At 42.6% G+C, this 23,597-nt stretch overlaps 1 protein-coding gene across 1 annotated transcript; it reads right to left on the bottom strand.

The window, feature by feature from the left end:
* Nucleotides 1-21,984: 21,984 nt before the first annotated feature.
* Nucleotides 21,985-22,707, bottom strand: LOC308292859 (CD81 antigen-like; the record flags this gene model as incomplete). The annotated part of the gene is made up of 1 exon (XM_080735283.1): nucleotides 21,985-22,707. One exon carries the CDS (start codon nucleotides 22,705-22,707, stop codon nucleotides 21,985-21,987), a length of 723 nt encoding a protein of 240 aa, XP_080591409.1.
* Nucleotides 22,708-23,597: the final 890 nt, after the last annotated feature.

The following is a 23,597-nucleotide window of genomic DNA, read 5'->3' as shown; positions in this document are numbered from 1 at the left end:
ATATTGTGTTACATTTGGGTACAAAATTAACTGCAGAAATCCGCTAAAACAACATTACAAAACCGCTAATATCCGCGCGCACGCGAACGTCGTGCATGCGCACTGCGCGCGCGTGCATGAGGTAATAGAGGTCGTGCACCCCCTGCTGGAAGAGGCTAGAATCGCCTATGGTAGTGTGTCAGTGCTTTGCATTCACTTTGTATAAAACCTTTGGGGACGAATAGCAGCACATTTCCATATTAAAGAAGTTGCATCGTTTGTATGTCTACGTACTGAGATCACTTTGTGCAGACAGTGCAGAAATACACAAAGATTTAGTTTAATAAGACGTTCGTCTTATTAATGTTAACAGATCCTCCATTAATAAATAATTTATAGTGCACTTATTAACAGTTAATTATGCGTCGTCACGCACACGCACACACATACACCCACACCCACACACGCACACACAGTTTAGCACTGACAGGTTAAACAATGACATATTCAACTGGTCTTTGTCTAATTGGAGGAAGCCTCTCTTGTGCAACACAGGCGTTGCACCCAGGGGCGTCAATTGGGTATGGCAGGGGTATGCAGCTGCCATACATACCCTGGGTCCAGGGTGGAAAATAAAAGCTACTTTTAAATATAAATCCATGAATGTCTCTTTGTCTATCTGCGTTGGTTATTATGTTGTTAAATTACAGTAAAATAACAACAAATGCAAAATTTTACAAAATGGTCACTTTAACAAGGTATTAGAATTATATTCTCCACTCTTGTATTCTCCCCAGCTTGACAAAATGGTATATTCCCAGGTTCTACAGGTCAGCTGCACAGGTGCAATGCATTATTGTTAATTGTGGCACGCTTACTAACAACCATTAGGTTCCAGGCTGCCATATCCAGCCCAAGAAACCGTAGAAACCTGTGTAAAAAACTGAAAAAACTATACTTTTTTTTCAGACATTGTGAAAATAGCCGATCTACATGCTCACAACGCCTCGCAGCGCGAGGCGTTGTGAGCATGTAGATCTGCTATTTTCACAATAGAACAGTGTTATACAAAATGTAATGCCTCTTTTCCATGGGGACTGCCATCTTTGCCATACCCTAGCTTTTGCTGAACTGACGCCACTGGGTGCACCCTCTCACCTGTACGTACGTATGCACACACTGCAATATGCTTTCACACGTGTTCCACGTTCATCGTCGCTGTCGGGCAGAAACCTTGTTTCTCCATGTTTTAAATGTGTATGTTTTTGTTCGTAAGTGAATGCCCTACGTCATCATACAAGTGTGTCGCACAAAAGTAGTGGAAATAGCAGATAAACGAGCTCAAGCTTGTAGATCTTCACAAATGGTAGTATAAATTGGAAGGGTTTTGGACATACAAGGTTTCCACCCGACAGCAATGTCGTGAATAGAATATAGAATAGAGTGGAATGATCATTTTACATAACCAGTCATGTCAAAGGTGACGTTAATTAATTCTCACTGGAGCATTTTGGAGCGGGTGTGGCACACACACACACACACACACACACACACACACACACACACACACACACACACACACACACACACACACACACACACTAGTTGTGTTGAAGTAATGTAGGCGTACACTGTCAAAGAGAAGTATTCACATTCCCGCCGGCATCCCTATTTTGGGCCGCATGTCATTATAACAGTATGTAATGCATTTTTTAAAAGGATAACATGCAAATGGCCTGGGCCTAGGGGTGTTTGTAACAAAGGCAAGGTGGTGAAGTATTTTTATTACAAACTTAGTGAACTTTTACAGGTTATGCAAATTAGGTTGCTTGACAATAAGGTGTTTCAAACGTGAGACAGGGCCTGGGCAGGCACCTATAGAGAAGAACAAAACAAAAATACAGAGTACTGATCCCTAACCTAAAGTCAACCCCCAAACTCACTAACTTCAAAGAATGGACACCTCCCTACCTGGCCACTCTACCTTCGCCTAACCAAACACAAAACAAAAGAGTGAGATTACCTGCCCCTACCTGAGTGACTGAGTGAATAGAACTATAGTAGCGAAAATACTTACTAAACCTTACCCTGCTCACCACATAAGAATGATTATAGATGGACTGAGATAACAAGCAACCTGTACAAACAATAGGTGGCTAATGCTACGCTGCTCGGTGGGCACGCTGTCGCTACACTACCCTCGCAGTTGTGTGACAGAGTGACAGCGTCCATGAGTGCCTTCTTCATGCAGCTTTTAAAGGTGGGCAGACCAGGTGGACAGAGCGTGGATTGGCTGGAGGTGGCAGATTGACAGGAGCCCTGCTCCTCCACTCGTAGCGGCAGCAGGAATCTGCAGACAAGGACAAGACAGGCGCGCGCACAAGACAACACATAACACAATACAGATCCCCACCCAAATGGCACTACTATCTTTTACTCCTTCCTCTTATCCGTAACAGAAGCCATTTTGCGGTTCCACATAATATAGAAAACACTTCTATAATTTCTCCCATAGAAAAGCGCTCTACATTTCTAAGTACTTTACACTGGTTCATTCATTCACACATTGGGAGGTGAAGCGACGATCAGTTGACACCAGCGTTCTTACTTCCCATATTCACACAACAATGGTGGCAAGCTAAGACTGACAGTCTCATTGGAGGCAATGTGGGGTTCAGTGTCTTGCCCAAGGACACTTCGACACGTGGACAGGAGATTCAAACCGCCGACCCACTGATCATGCCACAGCCGCCCGTTTTTAATGCATATCATTTTGTACTTTTACGTAAGTAAGATTTTGCATAGCCTACGGCCTTTGACTTTTTTTATTTGTATTTCTACAATAATAAAAACAAATCCACCAGTGTGAGTGAGTCATGTAAAGTAACTGTATAGGTGTGGGTGTGTGGGTGTGTGGGTGTGTGTGTGTACGCGTGTACGCGTGCGTCCGTCCGTCCGTCCGTCCGTGCGTGCATGCATGCGCGTGTGCGTGTGCGTGTGCGTGTGTGTGTGTGTGTGTGTGTGTGGGTGTGTGTGTGTGTGTGTGTGTGTGTGTGTGTGTGTGTGTGTGTGTGTGTGTGTGTGTGTTACGTCGGTGTCTTCCAGAAGCTTTCATGTGTGACAGTCTGCGTCACTCCAGTTCTCCATGCTCTGTTACGCAAACAACCCGCCCGCCTGTGTGTTCGCTGACATCGCCGCGGCAACTCCCCCGACACCACAGTATGGTGAACAGCAGCTTAAAAAGCTTGGCACTACTGTGGCATAGCATAGGGCAAGGGTTCCCAAACCTTTCAGTGGTTTCGCCAACCCCACCCTCACTAGGTGGGGTTGGCGAAAGGGTCTTTCTGTGAGGAGTTTGTATGTTCTCCCTGTGTCCCCTCGGGAAGGTACCCTCACAAAAAAAAAAAAAAAACATGCATTAATCCTAGTCACTATAATGTCCCTGGAGAGTGTTTTTTGCAGGTCGTTCGTTCAGTCCGTTCAGTATCAAAAAAGCAACTGGGTTAAGGCAGCGGAAGCTTGTGATTGGCTGCGCGGAGGTGACGAAAGTCTGGGGGACGGAGATACACCTAAACCTAAACCTTAACCCTAACCCTAACCTCAGTAAAACTAACGATGGTGAATGCTAACCGGGTGAAATGCTAACCTGCCGACGCTGGTGAATGCTAACCTGGTGAAATGCTAACCTGCCGACGCTGGTGAATGCTAACCTGGTGAAATGCTAACCTGCCGACGCTGGTGAATGCTAACCTGGTGAAATGCTAACCTGCCGACACTGGTGAATGCTAAGCTGGTGAATGTTAAACTGGTGCTTAACCCCAGTTGCTTTTTTGATACTGAACGGACTGAACGACCTGCAAAAAATACTCTCCCATAATCCTTCCCCCTGGCCAGCCGGAGGGTAAAGGAACTGGTTGGAATAACGTTTTCCTTCCACGCACTACGTCCAACCGGGGAAGGCAGCTTCACCCTGTCAGGTGATAAGAAGCAGCCTGCTCAATCCTCATGCACCGAAGGAAGCATGAGCTCAGTTCTGGGCCCTCCCCAGGTTGGCAGAGGGAGAGCAGCGGCGCCCAGGATTACAGTTTAGGCAAATGGCACTGGGTGAAAAATGTTTACCAAATTGTGGGATAAAAATGTATGTGTGTAAAAGAGGAAGAAAAAAATGCCAGACTTTGTGCAATGACGTGAGTTTGAGGATTTGCTATTTTTTAGTAGCTAAAGTATAAAGTATGGTTAAAATGGTTAAAGCAATTGTGACACTATTATGAACTAATTTTGCTGGGGACCCCTAGCCGCGCCCAGAACAACAGACATTGTTGAAACACTCAATTACTTGACTGCATATGAATAATCGTTCAAATGTGTCATGGCACGACTGTATTTAAAGTTCTGGTCTATAAAGCATTAGCATAAATACTTTCCCATTGACGTCTAATAGTCACTGATGGAAGGATGGTTTCAGCAACATAACGAGGAGACCAAATGGGCCACCATGCCATGATGAATCACATCACGTTTTTTTAACAGACAAAATAATAACAAAGTGTGTCAAGAAATAATGCCACCATCAGGCGTTACGGAGCCCGTTTTCCTTCCTGCTCTCAATACGGGAGGACATTCAAGGTTAGAAATGTAATGCCATTTTGAGAGAGACACTAAATTCCCAGTGGTGGAAAAGGTAGGCCTACTCAAATGTTATACTTAAAGGACAACTTTGTTTTTTTTCAGGGTTCATATTTTAGATAGTCATTAGAGAAAAGTAAAGATGAGGGTTAAAATGTTTTCATTTACTTCTTTCGATCGTTTTAGGGATTTTAACGATTTTGATTTGCATGAATGCCCCTAGGTTGGGGGCATGCTTGCAAGTGGCTAAATATGTATTTTTAGACACAATAAGCCCATTCCCAAGATGCACCGTAATCTTTTATGGGCAGATGTCACTTATGGTGGCTGGTGTAAATAGTAACACAATTATTTGCCGGCTTTGTGTCTAAAAAAGACATATTTAGACACTTGTACACATGCCCCCACCCACTGAAATCAAAATACTAAAATCGCTAAAACAATAGAAAGCAGTGAATGAAAACATTTTCACACTCATCTTTTCTTTTCTCTAATTACAATCTAAAATATGAACCCTTGTTGTAAAAAAAAGTTGTCCTTTAAATAAAAGTATCAATACTGCAATGTAGAAACACTCTGTTACAGTCCGGAAGTCAAAATGAACTTGAGTGAAAGTACAAAAGTATTGGCATCAAAATGTAATTGCTACCAAAAGAAGAAAGTGTTCGTTATGCAGAATGTCCCATTTCAAACTTTCAAATTTATACAAATCTTTTGATAATAGCCGATCTACAAGCTTGTGGATCGGCTATTTTCAAAGGGACGAAATGTAGTTATACAGGACTGAAGTGGTTAATGCACAGTATGTTTTGTCACGATAATCAAAATCTACAAATGAACTAGTAGGCCTAACTAAGTTTTCAAATAAATGTAGTGGAGTAAAAAAAAAAAAAACGACAGTACTTAAGTAAATCTACTTGGTTAGAAACGCAATGCCAGTTTTGAGGGAGACACTAAATTCCCACCCTGGCACAAGTGTTGGATTCAACACAAAAATATGACTCCACCGTTACATAACCAAAATCATAACCACTGCACTGAACCACCTCGCTCTTAATTGTGATCGATGCAATAACCTCGACGGGGCGCGCGATTACTTCAGACATAATGAGTTAACCACGGAGCCATGGCACGACGCCGCCTACCCAGGGGAAAGAAATCCCTTTCCATGCTAATGGCTGATGGTTTTAAAAGATCCTCAGCCACCCAGCAAGACACATTAAACGCTGTGAGTGGCACGTTGACTGATTGTCAGGAATAGGCAGCGTGTGACACTACTATAAGACACCCATGATGTACCTGACAAAATACTTCCAAAATGTCAAGGATGTCCATAATTACATCACCAGAGGCAGCTTCACAGATCACGTTCAACCAGGATTCGACTCAAACAAAGGGTCAAATTCGTTCTCCTGCTATACGGTGAAAATGTGGAACGCCCCCTACCGAAGGCCCCCTACCGTATGATGACTCCACCTCCATATTATGTAACGTGTAAAGCCCTACTTTCCTTTAAAACGGCACTGAAAACAAAAGCCCCTTAGGCGGCTGCTACTTGTAACTGGTAACAGCTAAACCTAGCCTATAACTTACCTCCCCCTGACCTTTCTATTGTAAATTCCATTTATCTTTGCAAACAAAACAAACAAATACATAAATACAGAGTTCCCACGGTCATGAAATTCCTGGAAATATTTTGAAATTAGAAAAATATTCTTCCAGTACTGGAAAAGTTTTGGAATTGATCAAGGGTCCTGGAAGGTCCTGGAAAAAATAGCTATGCATTGTCTTTGGTTATTGATTTTGTTAATACCTCTGAAATGACAAATGAAACATTGGCCATATTGTCAAATATTAGAGGCAGACATTGTGAAAATAGCAGATCTACATGCTCACAACTTGTGAGCATGTAGATCGTCTATTTTCACAATAAAACCGTGTTATACAAAATTCCTCAACTCTTAGTGCTCGTCAGGGTGCCGGGTCCCCAGTTCAAATATGATTTCGGGGGTCACGGTCTGAAAAGGTTGAGAACCACTGGCATACACTACCTGTCTTTGGTCACTGTGCATAGGAGTAAGTGACTCGTTATTGAGCTGAATTATTGTTACAAGCCCTTACCCGTTCAAAGATATGAGCTCCAAAATGATGTGCAGTGTGTGGGTTATGGGATGTGCACTGTGCACCCAGTATATGAGGGATGGAAAGTAACTTTAACTGGTGCTTGCATGATAATATGTAGGAGCATCAATGTAAGAAATACCCGTTTCGTTTAATGGCTATAGAGATACTGTGTACTGATCTGCATGATTTTTGGACAACATCTGTAACAGGGCCAGACAACCCCCCGCCCGCCCGCCCACCCGCCTCCACACCCACCTGCACACACACGCACGCACGCACGCACGCACGCACGCACACACACACACACACACACACACACACACACACAGCTGGTTAAACATGTTGCCTCATGCTAGATGCAGAATAGATATGCCTCATGCTAGATGCAGAATAGATAGTAGATACACCAGAAAAATGCTAATATACAGCATACGATTTGTGAAAGTGACAAACGGGCTTCACAGTTATGTCAGGTGTGTTCATATGCTAATGGTGATGCGATTTCAGATCAATTGCTCCAGCCACTGAGGAGAAACGCTGTTACAGACAGACACTCAGACAGACGGACGGACAGACATTCGGAAAATTATATGTTTGATATAGTCCTGGAAATTGGGTTAAATCTTCTTGAAAAGATTTGGAAAAGTTTTGGAAATAAATTGGTAAAAATTAGGGCTGGGATGCGATTAAAACATTTAATCTAATTAATTACAGGCTCTGTGATTAATTAATCGCAATTAATCGCATTTTAATCGCACATCGATATTTGACCTGAGAAGCATTTTTTTTCAAGTAAAACACATTTTGTTGTACTAGTGAATCAACGAGTGAGTTTTTTTAATCTAAATTTCGCATCCACTGGGCCAAGCAAAGCGCTCTGATCGGCTACTTCTCCCTTTGCGTTTGTTGTCTCTTCTTGGTTGGTGCATCGCTATGATCGGTATGCCCGAAATTGAAGGTTCTGTGGTGCAAAAACTAAGTGCGATTAAAATGCGTTAATTTATTTAATCGCGTTAATTTTCTGTAATTAATTAATCGCAATTAATCAGTTAAAGTCCCAGCCTTAGTAAAAATGTGTGGGAACCCTGTAAATAACCAGCAGATCTACAACAGACACTGCCCTGAGAACCACTGCCTTGCAGAGAGAAAGGTCATGAATGTCAAAGTTACAACAACAGGTAACCTTTGAAGGAGTTATAAATCTATTGCTTGGTGAATGTCTGGCTATTAAGCAGCTATTAACACTGCTGAGAGTCATGGTGCTTAAGGCTATATATGCTGAAGTCACGCAAGGACAGTGGTGGAAAGTAATTAAGTACATCTACTGTACTCAAGTACTGCACTTCAGTACAATTGTGCTTGAGTATTTGTTTTTGTTTGATGTGTTATTACTCCTTCACATCTAAAATGCAAATATTATAGGCTACTATACTACTTTATACTTTATTTACTCTATTACACTTATTTGAAAACTTTAGTTACAAGCTAGTTTGCAGATTTACTGTTGATTATTATTTCAAACCATACATCACGGGTGCCCACACTTTTTTGACGTGAGATCTACTTTTAAAATGACTAGCTCAATATGATCTACCCATTCAAAATGTTTTAGCTGAGGGCCTGAGGGGGGCTTTGGAATAGCAGCACTGGCGTTACATTTTTGACAAACACACTTACTGTAAGGGGGAAATAAATGGGAAATACTGTATTCTGTATGGAAGTGGTTGGTTTTGGGGTTCTTTGTAATGCTACTGACTCTTGAACAAAGTATTGCATTGGAGGTTTGCCTACTTTAGAAGCCATGGCATGAAGTGAGCTGACAGGCCCTTCTTGATGTCATATTGACATATTCTTTTTATATTTTAATTATATATTTTAGAGGCATGTCATGTGGTCTACCTGCACCCCCTTGGTGATCTACTGGTAGATCACGATCTACCTTTTGGGCACCCCTGCCATACATGAACCAGACCTACAGTATGTTATACTTTGTTGCTGATCACAACACGTCATATCGCGAGCTTGCCGATTGGCTATTTACTTTTACTTTGGTACTGTGAGTATATCGCCGTTGTCGGGTGGAAACCTTGTATGTCCAAAACCGTTCGTTTTTATCATAAAAAAAATTAACTAAACTAGTGAAAACAGGTGCGAGGCGTTTGTGTGCTTGTAGATCGGCTGTTTTCACTACTTTTGTGCAACAGCCTTGTCTGATGAAGCAGGGCTTTACTTCACGAAAAAAACTTACAAATTTGAAACTTGGAGATGCGAGGTTTCTGCGATAGTGACGATATGTTGAGGCCAATACTTAAGTACTTTTACTCAAGTCAAGAATGACTTTGAATGAAGGCATTTTACTTTTTATTGTCTCCACCAGCCAAAGGCAGGGAGAGACTATGTTTTCGCCTCCGTCCATCCGTCCGTCCGTCCGTGTTGTGTGTGTGTGTGTGTGTGTGTGTGTGTGTGTGTGTGTGTGTGTGTGTGTGTGTGTGTGTGTGTGTGTGTGTGTGTCCACAAAGTTTGTTACCAGCTAATCTCCGGAGCACACACACTCCCTGGATGCCAATTCAGAACCATTTTCCACATGGGCCTGTTCTAGCGCCACCAGGAGGCCAATTTGTGCAAAACTACCTTTTTGGCCAGTACTCCTACAGATTTTGTCCAAAAATCACGCAAATCGGTAGACAGTATCTCTACAGTCATGTGATCGACATGGATCTGTCTGATTGTCCATATTCCATCCTGATTGGCTGAGATTGGCTTTCAAAGTTTGTAAGATTGGTCAGTTTTGAACAAAATGCCTCAAATCACGAACACAGAGTGCAATTTTTGTGAAATTTTGCACGCACGTTCCTACTAGTCCGAGGAAGAAATGCCACTTCAAACTTTTCAAATCAGCCTCATGGTGGCGCTAAAACAGGCCGCCTGGCCTGGTGGAGACCTGTGCTCGGAAGAGCACTGCTTCTAGTATTGATCATTTTATCGTATAGCATTGCTGATTTTACACTTGGTTGCATGCTGAAATAGTCGATGTGCAAGCTCACTGCTGCGCCGTGTTGTGAGCTTGTAGATCGGCTATAATAATTTCAGACAACAAAATTAATACTGCGTATCGGGTTCAAGTGGTTATGGCTAAAGCTTCAGGCACGGAACGATGAGAGTCAAAGCAGAGCGCCTATCTCCCTCGCCCTTCTCTCTGACCTTTAGCACGGTAATAAACACAATAACTCAACATTTGTTATGTAATTCACAACAGCGGAGAGTGTCTATAGGCCTATACAGCAAGCTCCATTCTTGAGTCAAACCATAAATATTCCTTGTGAAATATGACTCGACTACATACAATACTCATTATTATATAAATAACTATTATTTAAAAATAAGGCTACAAAGTGTTATTTATGTTAATATTGTTTTAAATATAAACACATTGCTGTTTTTTTGCGCAAAAGAAACATTTGCGATGCAACGTAATTGTGAGCTTATAGGCCTACAGCTGGTTAATTCATAATACACCTTTTCCCCTCCCTTTGTAGAAATGTATATGTATAAATACAAAACAAAAGCCTAAAAAATAGTATACTCAAGTAAAGTACAGATACTCAAAACATTTACTTAAGTGCAGTACTCTAGCTAAATGTACTTCGTGTGCTGGGCAGTGGTGTGAATAAGTACATTTACTTAAGTACTGTACTGTACAGTACAATTTTGAGGTATTTGCACTTTACTTCAGTATTTCCCATTTCCAATACTTTAACTTCTACTCCACTACATATCAGATCCAAATATTGTACTTTTACTCCACTACATTTATTTGAAAACTTTAGTTACTAGTTACTTTGTAGATATAAATTATAATATTATAAAACATACATTAACCACTTTAGCCCTATTTTATACCTAGGCTATTATACAAGCTCACAACGCGTCGAGTCGCGATACTTTTTCTCAAGTACATTTTGAATTCTGGACTTTTACTAGTAAGGGTGCCCTCAGACCAAAATACCTATGAGAGTGGAATCTGCGTTCCGCCAATGCATTTCAATGAGAAGGGGGCGGTTTCATGTCAGTGGAGGATTTCTGCGCTCCGCGCAGACCTTGCGTTTATGCAGGAGCAAAGAAATTCTCCACACAGATTCTGGTTTCCCCCCTCTGTCCAATCGGGTGAGTCGAAGGCGTAACATTCTGAGAATGGGACTGGGAGATGTTTTGTTTTGAAGAGTCTCATGCACCCAAACTCTTCTCTTTTTAGCTTGTTGCATCTCCCCTCCCAATAAAGCAAGGGCGAGTACCCTCGCCTGTCCATTATAGAGTTGACATGTACAAGATGATGATAATAAAGCCTATTAAATTGATAACCTCGCAAGTCGCAACGTAACCTGGCTAACGCACCTCTGCAGACAAAGGATCGCTACGCTAGTCTACAGGCTACAGGGAGGAAGGGCGGTGCGGGAAGTGAGTGACAGGCACGTCACTGGCTTTGGGACGGAATACGCTCTCGGCGTTTTTAGCCAGCCGTGCACCAGAAGAGTTTATCCACTGCCGACCATAGTTTGGTCTGAGGGCACCCTAAGGGTGCACACACACACAAATACCTATGAGAGTGGAATCCGCATTACGCCAATGCATTTCAATGAGAATGGGGCGGTTTCATGCCAGTAGAGGATTTCGGCAAAAGAAAAACGCTAAATTCTCATTGAAATGCATTGGCGGAATGCAGATTCCACTCTCATAGGTATTTTGGTGTGTGTGCACCCTAAGGGTGCCCTCACACCAAAATACCTAGAGTGGAATCCGCCAATGCATTTCAATGAGAATGGAGCGTTTTTTTTTTTTTTTTTTTTTTGCGTTTTTTTTTTTTTTTTTTGCAGAAATCCTCTACTGGCAAAAAAACGCTCCATTCTCATTGAAATGCATTGACGGATTCCACTCTAGGTATTTTGGTGTGAGGGCACCCTAACAGGGTATTTCTACATTGCACTATTGATGCTTTTACTCAAGTAAGAAATGTGAGTACTTTGTTCCACCACTGGTGCTGGGCCATTTATATCATTGTGGAGGCACTCATCAGGTGAGCGTTCACTTCATTTGAATCATTGAGGAGGCACACAGGTGAGCGTTCAATGGCAGGTTGAGCAGCATTATGTAATGTTTCTATTCAGCCATCAACAATGTCATTCAACAACAACACATCAAGGTGAGTCCTTACTTTGTAAGTGTTAATTATTGCCCATACCGTGACTGCATGGGCATGTGTTTTCAACTTGCGTGCATGCACGTGTGGGGTGTGATCTTGTACTACTGTACTTGTGAAGGCCTGTATGTACTGTATGTATGTATATGTGTGTGTGTGTGCGTGTGCGTGTGCGTGTGCGTGCGTGCGTGCGTGCGTGTGTGTGTATACACAGTATATATAGCCTACGTTTTTTTCAGAACTCTTAGGATTTAGAACATTGACACACACGCACGCACGCACGCACGCACGCACGCACGCGCGCACACACGCGTAGTGTGCGCGCGTAGTAGTTGGCGTGTGTGTGTGTGTGTGTGTGTGTGTGTGTGTGTGTGTGTGTGTGTGTGTGTGTGTGTGTGTGTGTGTGTGTGTGTGTGTGTGTGTGTGTCCTGCCAGGCCTCATTGACTGTCTAGAATGTGGCACAGTGTGTGTGTGTGTGCACACACACACACACACACACACACACATACACACACACACACACACACACACACACACACACACACACACACACACACACACACACACACACACACACACACACACACACACACAAATAAATGTGGATCACATTTAGCCTCTGGCCACATATACTGTAAATCATTAGCACCATTTAGTGTTTTATGATGACTCTGAATGGAGCAGTGAACTTTCACATTCAGTCACTTTGCCACTTGAATGCCTCGAAACATAATTATTAACTATATACTGAAGAGGCTCGGACATTGATTAATTTGAAGCCATTGATTATGACATGTCATCGTCGTAAAGGGGAGTCAGTAATGTGCTCGCAGCTTTGTATGAATTAGCTTTTCACGTCTAGCTCACAATCGGTCAAAGGTAAGAGATTTTCTTGAAATCTATCGACTGGATGTTTCCTGGGTTTATTGATGTGCAGAATGTAGCTGCAGGACTGACTCAATTTGCAACGTGTGATTATCACTGTGCACCTGCGCAGACCGAGAAAATACAACCTGGATAAAAGTATAATGGTACTTTTCCATCGATCCTTTGTGGAAAGTGCGTGATTACATACAAAGTGAATGCAAAGACGAGATGACACGCGACAGGGCACGGCGGGAACCCCGACTCCACCCATCACGTCCTGACAGCCAATCAGCGTTGAAGTTGTTTGGAGAAATGTTTGCTGTTTGGTTTTTGGACTCCCTTTTTTCCAGGATTTTCGCCTTGATTCCGACGGGACATAATTGTTTTCCAGCGCTGAGCAACGCGACCAAAGTGAAGCAATTGAAGTGTCTAGAACAGGGGTTTTCAAAGTGGGTGACGGGGCACCCTGGGGTATCGTGGCGGCAGCCCAGGGGTGCCGCGAGATATTTTGATAATATTTGGAATTTATTTGGACACTTGAAAAAATATTTAGTATCATTTTAAACTTGAAGTACAAAGTTATTTTCACTCAATTAAAAAAGAAAATGGCTATTATCTCAACGTGTTCCTCGCAACATAAGCATCATTATTCATCATACAAGACTGCCGCACAAAACTGGTGAAAACAGCCGATCTACAAGCACACAATGTCTCGCGATGCTAGGCGTTTTATGCTCGACGCAATCTCCATGCAAAAAGAAGATTGTATAGAGATGTGTAGATAAATGTAATGAATGTTATTTGTGTTGAATTGTTCTATTTTGTTTCTTTATACAGAAGAGGAGACATGGCAGAGTCCAGAGTTGATGGTGCGTACAGTGTTTGTTACTTTTCGGCTGTTATGGGGGTGGTCCATATTTCATCATATATATTAAATATAATGTAATTATCGTTACCACACAGACAAGACAGACCAGGGAGTTAGAACTGATGATGGAGGAATCAATCAGGTTTGACTTCAAATTAAGAGTCATTTTGAAGCAATACCAATTACATATTACGCAGCTGGATTGCTGTTAACCCTTAAGTGCTGTTCGGGTCATTTTGACCCGTTTTACATTTTCATTTGGAAAAAAAAGGTAGAAGTTTAAATTGTTTCCACCTGAAACTCACTGGCCTTAAAGATTCTTCTGAGATGAACATGTAAAAAAAATATTTTTGCACTACACCCATGCTACACCCCCCTCATATTTTTTGAACCTTAAGTGCTGTTCGGGTCATTTTGACCCGGAAGCACAGATGCACAGAAATACACAGTATTATGCCAAAACAGAGACACACAGTCACCCCCACTTGTCACCCCCACTTCTAACACCCCCCTTCCGAAGCCCCATTCCGAACCCCCCCCCCCCCTTTCCGCACCCCCCCCCCCCTCCCCACACTTAACCCCTGATGCACAGAAATGCAAGGAATCATGTACAAACACAGATACACAATCACCCCCTAACCCCTTCCACCCCTCCAACCCCCCTCACCTTGCCCTTACCCCCTCCCCTCCAAACCCCCCAACCCAACCCCCCCCCCCCCACCTCCCTCCCACACCCCCCCCCCCAGCCACCCCAGATGCACAGAAATAAAAGAAAGCATGTATACTAACACAGACACACAGTCACCTTCTTCCCCCCTCCCCCCTCCTATCGCCCTCACCCCCCCACACCCTTCACCCCCTCTCCTCCTCACCCCTCCCCTCCTCACCCCCTCGCCTCCTCACCCCTCCCCTCCTCACCCCTCACCCCTCCCCTCCTCACCCCTCACTTATCTGAAGTTTTCCTTGTGACTGTACTGTATCTTAGGGGAAATTTTACATTATTTTACATAAACACAATGTGCTGTAAAGTAACACTGTATTTCAGGGGTGCTGTGGATGAATATGTTGTTTACAGGGGTGCCCTGAGACCAAAGTGTTTGAAAACCTCTGTCCTAGTGTATACGTTCAAGTGTATATTCATATGTGACGTTCATGTGTGTTCACATGTGTGTTCAGCTCTATGTGAGAATGATGTCCTGTTGAACCACAAGTATTCAATTAATGGGCATGTTGTTCATAAAAATATTGTCTGATTTTCATTTTGTCCTATAAGCATGAGCAATATTGCCCAGTATTAAATATATTAGTTTTTTTACATGAATTTCAGCTAAATCATTAAAAACGCCTAGCTCTTTCAGTGTTTAATGTGATATAGCAAAGCAAGAATGCAAACATTTACCATATATATCATATGAATTGTTTGGTATTGAGTCAAAGTCAATGTATCATGATGATTTGTTAAGTTAAAATTTATATTAGTGTTGTTTTTTTTAAACCAAATACCCCCCGGGTCAAAATGACCCGAACAGAACGAAGGCGTAGTGAATCTGAACAGAACTTAAGGGTTAATGGGACGTAAAGCTTATTGTAGGGGGACAGAGAGCAATTTTGAACTGAGGGGGTCCGATTTTGAGTTAGTAAGAAATTCAGTTCTGTATATCTGTAGATGTGTGTGTGTGCATGCATGCATGCTTGCGTGTGTTGGGGCGCATCATCGCGTGTCTTCTTGATTATGGAAATGCTTCAATTGAGAGCAGTTGTTCCATCATGTCTACTTATTTTCTTGACTTCAAGCTCATCACTGAAGGGTTTGCATTGGGCAGGAGAGATGCAAAGTGCAGGAGTGGTGAAGACGTCACCCTCCCGTGCCACGTATCACCTGAGACCAGCACAGTTCCCATGACAGTCAGGTGGTTTAGATATTCAACGTGCATTTACCTGTACAAGAATGGCCAGGCAATTGTGGGGAAGGGCTTTAAGGACAGACTGACCATGAACACCCAGGAGCTGGAGCGAGGCAACGTGTCTCTGACACTGAGAGGCTACAGAGACGGCGGATGGAAGTCAGATAGCGGGATTTATGTCTGTGAGGTGAAACATGGAGAGCAGGAGGCGGAGGCTGCTGTGGGATTAGGGACTGTTGGTGAATACGGTAAGTGATCTGCCGTCAGAGTACCGGTATGTCGCCGTGTACAATGATGTGATCATGTTGATCTCGTCATGTAGATAGATAGATAGATAGATAGATAGATAGATAGATAGATAGATAGATAGATAGATAGATAGATAAGACAGGAAATAGATGGATCATGGATGTCAAACTCAATTGCACAGTGTTTATTTAAAACGTATTGAAATGATTGCACATATTGAACCTGGACCTAGATAAAGAAAAAGTTGTCAGAAGGATAATTCATTCACATGCGTGATTGATTTGGCCCACGGGCCTTGAGTTTGACATACAGTATATGCTATAGATAGATGTGAAATTAAATGTGTGAATGATGAGTTATCTTTCTGCGTGTGAAGTATCAGTCCTCTAATCATGAATGTGTTTTGTCATTTTATGAATTATGAACATGAATGGTGAAGGTGGAGACCGTGAGTATCAAACACTTCATGTTGTTCAATGTGTTTTCATATTTACATAACGTTGCATGAGGTCGTGTAATTTGCTTACCACTCTCGCATACTGGGATTAGTAGGCTATTGTTTATTTATGATTGATGTAAAATCAAAATGGCTTCAAACAATACTGACTGCATTGCACTCTATCATATATGGCACTGTACGCAACAGTGACTGACAACCAAGGCCATATTTTAAAGGAGAATTCCGACACAAAGGTTTTTCTAACCTTTGTTGGTGTTATTCTGTCCCTAAAAAGTCGTGGGCGCACAGTGTTAGTGCTACGCTGAATTAGTCACGGGTGTGTTCTGGGCATAATTAAACCAATCAGTCGGCATGGTATGGTATTAGGGCATGGTATCACCTTTAATAACAACTTGCTTGGCCGTGAGGCCCAGTCCTATTTAAGTGGGGGAAATCAAAAGACACAGAACACTTTTCTACCAAATTATATCCTTGTGCATGAAGTAGAAGCATGCAAGCTTACACTCTATGGGAGCAGCATGATGTAATTTAATTCAATAATATAGGTAATTTCAGTTTTTTTAATTGTTACATTCCACATTGAAGGCTATTTTACAATTCATAGGCTAAATGATGTGTCATCTCTTTGCACGTTAAATATCAATTTTCTAATGATAAATTATTTCCTCATGATGTATGAACCTGAACGGGAAGCTGACTTATTGTGTGAGTATCAAACATGTTTTATGCATGCCCTCACAAGAACACAACACAAATGTAATGGATCTTACATGACTTTGAAGCGTAACTTTATTTATGAACATTTTTTTTATCCAATCATGGTATTACTTATACAAGCTGCTTGCAGCCTTAATTATAGATTGTGTCTCAAAGATGACATTTTATCAACTCACATAATCGTCGTTGTCGGGTGAAAACCTTGTATGCCCAAAGCCGTTCGTCTTGCATTTATCATTTTAAAAATGATTTAAACTAGTGAAAACAGCCGATCTACAAGCACACAACGCCTCACACCGCGAGGCGTTGTGTGCTTGTAGATCTGCTGTTTTCACTACTTTTGTGCGATGGCCTTGTACGATGAAGCAGGGCTTTGCTTTGCAAAAGAACGTACACATTTGAAACTTGGAGATACGAGGTTTTCCACCCGACAACGACGATATACAACTTATAACAAAGTCATGACATATTATAGATGCTGGTCATAATGCATTATTAAGCTCAGCAGAATACAGAACATTAGGTAGCATTCAGGGTTGGGTCTATAATGCATTATAATGACATTTATAATGCATTACAATGCACTTATAATTCTTCATGACACTCATTATAAAGGTTGATAAGGAAATGAATGATCAAAACAACTTATATGTAAGACACCTGTGGACATCTTAGCATCCCATGTATTAAGTTATTTCATTCTATATTCCAGGTGATTTACTTATTTTTACTGAGTCATCTTTGTGTATGTGAGTGTTCTAATCATAAATGTGTTATGTCTTTTTTATGGACCATGAACATGAATGGGAACATGGCGTATAGGGAGTGAGTATCACATTCTACTCCGTACATACGTTCTTTGTAGTGGTGGGAAAATACTCAATGTGTTTTACTTAAAGGGATATTTTTAGTTTTAGTTTTGGGTCATCTTATCGTCTACTCAGGCTGTTGTGAACAGAACACCTCAGACTATTTTTAAGCTGCTTGATTCAGCATTTAGATATTTGATAATTAATTTGATCATCAGACACGCCCCCTTCCTATACAAAGTCATTGTAACTTCAAACACCATTTTAACCATGATAGATTCATCGAATACACCCATGTTTCTGGCGACTCATACTGCCCTCTAATATGTGAGGGGGCCATGTTTTCCTTTTTTTCCATATATTTTTAGAAAATGAAAACAAAAAATAAAATAAAAATACAATAAAATATTTAAAAAGATTAATGAAAAAAAGAAGAAAAAAAAGAAACGTGGAGTAGAAATCAAAGTATTGAAAATTGGAAATACTCCAGTAAAGTAAGAATAGTTCAAAAGGTACATTACTTGATTAAATGTACTTTCCACCACTGTTTATTTGGGAATATCAAATATATTGTGTCAAGTCAGTAATTGGCCTATGTCATTTTGATGAACACATTTGTGTGGTTCAAGTCTGGGCTACAGATTACCTCGACAGCAAATGGAAAGCAGAGTATAACAAGAGAAGAATGGAATCAGCTCATGAGCTTGGTAAGTATGAGAGAACTACAAATAGACTAAAAACTAAACAACCAAAAACTATAATTAAACGTTATAATATTCAGCATTTATCAGTATAAATGTCACAGTTGTGATCTTTGAATAGCCTATTATGTGTCTGGATATAATATAAAAGAAATATATGGAAAAGGCATGGCTCGTATCTGGATCTCACACCTTGTGTGACCAGCCTCACTGCAGTGGTGGAAAAAAAGTACTCACATATTTTACTTCAGTAAAAGTATCCATACTGCAATATAGAAATACTGTTACAAGAACAAGTCCGGATTTCAAAATGTACTGTATGGTCTTGCGCAGACCTTGCGTTTATGCTTGAAGCACTGTTTTCCCCCTCTGTCCAATCGGGTGAGAGTCGAAGGCGGACCGGCCCAAGACTGAGGAAGTGACAAGTGGTTGTCATTGGTTATTGGGAGAATCCACTGGCTGCGAAAAGCATTCGGCTGAGCACAAAAAGAGTATCAGCCGGCAACCATAATCTGGTGTGACCCTGCGGTCAAACCAGCCTCCTGTATTCCTACAGGAGCAACCTCCTGTATCCTGTATTCCTAGGAGGATTACAGGAGGTTAGTTCCCTAAACCACAGAGAGGTTTGTGGGAACTCATCCTTACACATAAGGCCAATACATTTATTGGCTGTTGCTAATGCTATCTCTCTCTCTCTCTCTCTCTCTCTCTCTCTCTCTCTCTCTCTCTCTCTCTCTCTCTCTCTCTCTCTCTCTCTCTCTCTCTCGCCCCCCCAGCTGCTGCAGATGGAGCCAACGGTAGAACCTTCATTACATTCTTCTGAAATGACCGCAGATTCAACAACGACAACGTTGTCACTAAGAGATGAAGAAAATTACCGAGAGAGATTGGACAAAATTGGGCCATAAACACTTGGGCCATATGTCACATTGACCGGCTTCATCGGGACACGCATGCATGCTATTTTGCTAAGAGAAACATTATAGCCTATAGTTTAATTTATATACATTTATTCGTGAATTAATATTCTCCATTGACTTTAATTAAAAATACGCTTTTCCCAGAAGATATGGATTTGATGTCTGACATCATCACGTCTGATACTATGGAGTTATAACATAAATAGAGAGAGCACCAGATATCCTCACCCGTCCACTTGCATTGAGTTGGTCACCCAGCGCATGAGGCCATTTCAGCCCTTCTTCCGCTTTGTGAAATGTGATATGATACATGATATGATAGTACTTTATTGTAAGTTCACACTGAAATGTGTCTTGCAACACAGCAGCCATGTATGCGAAACATATAGGCCTATACAAACATTTGACACAGGGAACAAAAACAAGACAGGTTTACATACATAAGGATAATATAGACAAGAGCAGTGTCCACCGCTAAGCCTACCTATGGTCAAACTCCTGATTAAGCCTTAATGTTGACTGATGGACAAAGGACCTTTTTAGTCTGACCTTATTGTATGCTGGAACACCGTATCTCCTTCCTGAAGGCAGCAACCTATATTCTCTACGCAACACATGGCTACTATTAGAGGCAATATTTCTTGCCAACCTTAGAATGCTGTTATCATACGTAGTCGTATATAGCCTCTGAAGTGGTTGTCCAACTATCTTTGAACAAATGTTCAGTTGTTGCAGCAGTTGTGACTTAAGGGCTGCAGACAAGCATCCATACCAGTAGGTACTACAGTATACTGAAGAACACTCATAATGACAGACGTGAAAAACATAAGAAGAATCTGACCCTTCACCCAATCAGTCGATTTTCCCCGCGGGGAAAGGGTGATGTCACCCTGTAGCAACTCATAATGTAACTAGAGATACTGTTCCTACGAAACAGTGTGGGCTCGCTCGTGACTATATTCTGCACCGTGCTAACTGTCATGTGAAGCTCAACCAATACTCCAGCTAACACCACTCCCAGATTTGGTGTTACCTCCACACCTCATTGGCTAAGGGCCCTGCCTTTGTACTATCTGCGACGGAACTCAACTATATATAAATAATCAAGATAACAGTGTTCTCGCCTTTCAGGCCCACACCAATAACTAAAAATAAAAACTCTTAATCAAATACATTGTTCTTCATTTCTTATGTTTGCCAACGTGACTATATTCTGCAGCGTGCTAACTGTCATGTGAAGCTCAACGAATACTCCAGCTCCCAGATTTTTTTCCACCAATTCTGCCTCATTGGCTAAGGGCCCTGCCTTTGTACTGTCTGCGGCGGCGGAACTCGCCGATAACATAGCCATCTCATTGGCTAGTGGAGGATAACATAGCCACCTCATTGGCTAGTGGAGGATAACATAGCCACCTCATTGGCTAGTGGAGGATAACATAGCCACCTCATTGGCTAGTGGCTCTGCCTTTCTACTGTCTGCGGCGGAAATATGTGGCGGAACTCACTCTATAAATAATGAGGATAACATAGTAGTCTCGCCTACGGCGAGCCCACAACTAGAAATACTGTTCCTATGAAACAGTGTGGGCTCGCATGGAACACCGTGTATGGGCAGAAAGATTGTTCCAATATAACTTCTGAGACCCCTACATTTTATGTACCTTATATTAGTATCTAAAGATTTGGGAGAACATACTCGTTGTTATTTATATCAGGCACTCGTTGGTGGTGATGTCACCAAGAACGCTGCTCCTCATAGGCTAAAGGCCCTGCCTTTGTACGGTCAGATTCTTTAGGAGAATAACCTTGGTCTATAAAGTTTTGGTATATAACATACCGGTCTTGCCTTTCAGTGAGCCCACGTGTTGTTGTTATGTATATCAGGTCACACTTGTTGGTGGTGATGTCACCAAGAACGCTGCTCCTCATTGGCTAAGGGCCCTGCCTTTGTACTGTCGGTAGTTTTTTTCAGGAGAATAACTTTGGTCTATAAAGTTTTGGTATAACATACTGGTCTCGAGGTTCCAACTTGCGCTTGACACACAAGTAGGCCACACTTGCACACATGGCCAACTTGTGCGCAAGCAGAGCGTGCCACGAGGTGTTCCCTGCTGGCCTCATTAGCTGTTAAGAGCTGGTACCTAAGACAATCAAAATACAGCCCACTTGTGTGCCAGCAGAGCGCGCCATGAGGTGCACTCACAACTGGTGATGCCAGTGACAGCACCACAGTGCTAGAACAGGAATGCCAGGACTGCACTCTGTCGAGGTGCCAACTTGCGCAAGTAGGCACACATGGCCAACTTGTGCGCAGGCAGAGCTCGCCATGGTAGCCTGGAAACCAGATGAATCTGCCAGTGCAAATGAAAACCGAAAATTCTGGTCTGGCCCTGCTCGGTTGTGATTGGATTTTGCTGCTGCCGAAGTTGTGGGATACCAATCTGTCCCTTGGAAATGCCAGGCTAGGTTGACGATGAGGGGTGTGGACTTACCTGCAATATGTTGACCAATCTAAGGATCCCTAATTTGTACTTTACTGTCGGGTTTCAGAACCAACCGCAGTTCTCAAACGTCCCTGGGCCTGGGCCCAGGCCCGGTCTCATCCCCACGTTGTCTGACTGCTGGCTGTCCCTCCGTTGTGCACAACAAGCACAGGTGGAGGCCGCACATCATCTCAAAGAGTATGACGCCAAACACGACCGAATAACAAACCAGGATATGTGACGGGTCGTGGACAAGGCCTTTGACGCGGTCGTGACAGCTCACGGTGCGCAAGCTCTCCGTTTGAGGGAAGGTGTCACTGATCAGATTAGCACCGGTCAGATTAGCGCTTGGGCTTTTACCGTAGCAGTTCAGCGCCTCGTGGAAAACCCAGCGCACGTGGGAAGCGACAGCGCTCTGGTCCTCGGCCATGTCGTACACAGAGTCGTAGAACGCCTTCGTCTCCTTTATCAGAGATCTTCCGTTGCGACAGACCCAGCCGCAGGTGGTCACCTCGCACACGAATAGAACGAGCAAACAGGCGACGAAGGTCAGCAGTAAAGCCTCCGATTCCCAGAAGGAGCCAAAACAGCCCAGACCCCCCAGGAACATCATGGCCGCGGCGATGACGACCAGAAAGATGAGGACTGAGCTGGGACCGCTCACTCTGTCGGAGCCGATGAGGAAGCTGTCTAGAGCGAGGAAGCCCATGACTGATGCAAGGACAAGTCCCCACACACACAGCAGTAGGTTGAAGGCAAAAACAGTGCGCTTGAGGATCCTGGGGCCAACGCCGACGAGGGCCATGGCTCAAATGTTTCAGGTTCTGGCTGTTTCTTCTCTCTCTCTCGTCATCTCATCCCCTCTGTTCTTTGCCTTTGCCCCCTTATCTTCCCTTTCTCTTTGTAAGGGAATAACCAAACGATGGAGATGGCAGAAAAACTTATTCCACCCACTGTTTTACACACCTGTTTAAACCTGTAACAATTAATTATGTTTTTGAAAAATAGACAGTGGGCAAATCTAGATGCGTCTCTGACTCTGTCCGTCTCTCTGACTCTGTCTGTACCTGTACTGCGTTCCTAGCTCTCGTTGTACTTCTATTGCCGAATAGCGAGAAAGCGTTGGTTCAAAATCACAGAAGCAACGGAGTCTTCGGGCGTTTGTCACAACAGCTCTACAATATATGCTCTTGTCACAACAGCTCTACAATATATGGCTTTGGTGAGTTGTTAATAGAACTGTCTGTGATGTAACGTGATGATGTCACCAGCCAGGGACCAATAGGGTGCATGTCAACCCCTGGCTTGGGATAGTTAAACTAGACTTAGAGAACAATGCCATGTTGACATTCATGGTACTTGATGTGTGTACATGCATGGAATGCGCACAGGTGTCCATTAAAATTTAGGGTCCATTAAATATGGCCTGCCCTATACAGACATGAAAGCATATTTCCTCTCTGAGTAGGATTAATAGGCATAGTCACCCAGGAGGTCATTCAAAAAGGTGGTTAGCTTAACAAGGACTTGTGCACAATGTTAAACTTGAACCCCTTCTTCACACATAACGAGGGGGCAGACTTAAAAGTTTTTGTTTGGCTTTCTCATTGTGTGAGCTTTGTACATGCATGCCCATGGTTTTATCAGGACTGAGGTGGTAACAGTAAAGGTTACAACAAAATGTCCATTGAACTT

This window comes from Nannobrachium achirus (assembly GCF_963921795.1).
Source record: "Nannobrachium achirus genome assembly, chromosome: 10".
Taxonomy (NCBI): Eukaryota; Metazoa; Chordata; class Actinopteri; order Myctophiformes; family Myctophidae; genus Nannobrachium; species Nannobrachium achirus.
This window is presented reverse-complemented; position numbering and strand designations above follow the sequence as displayed.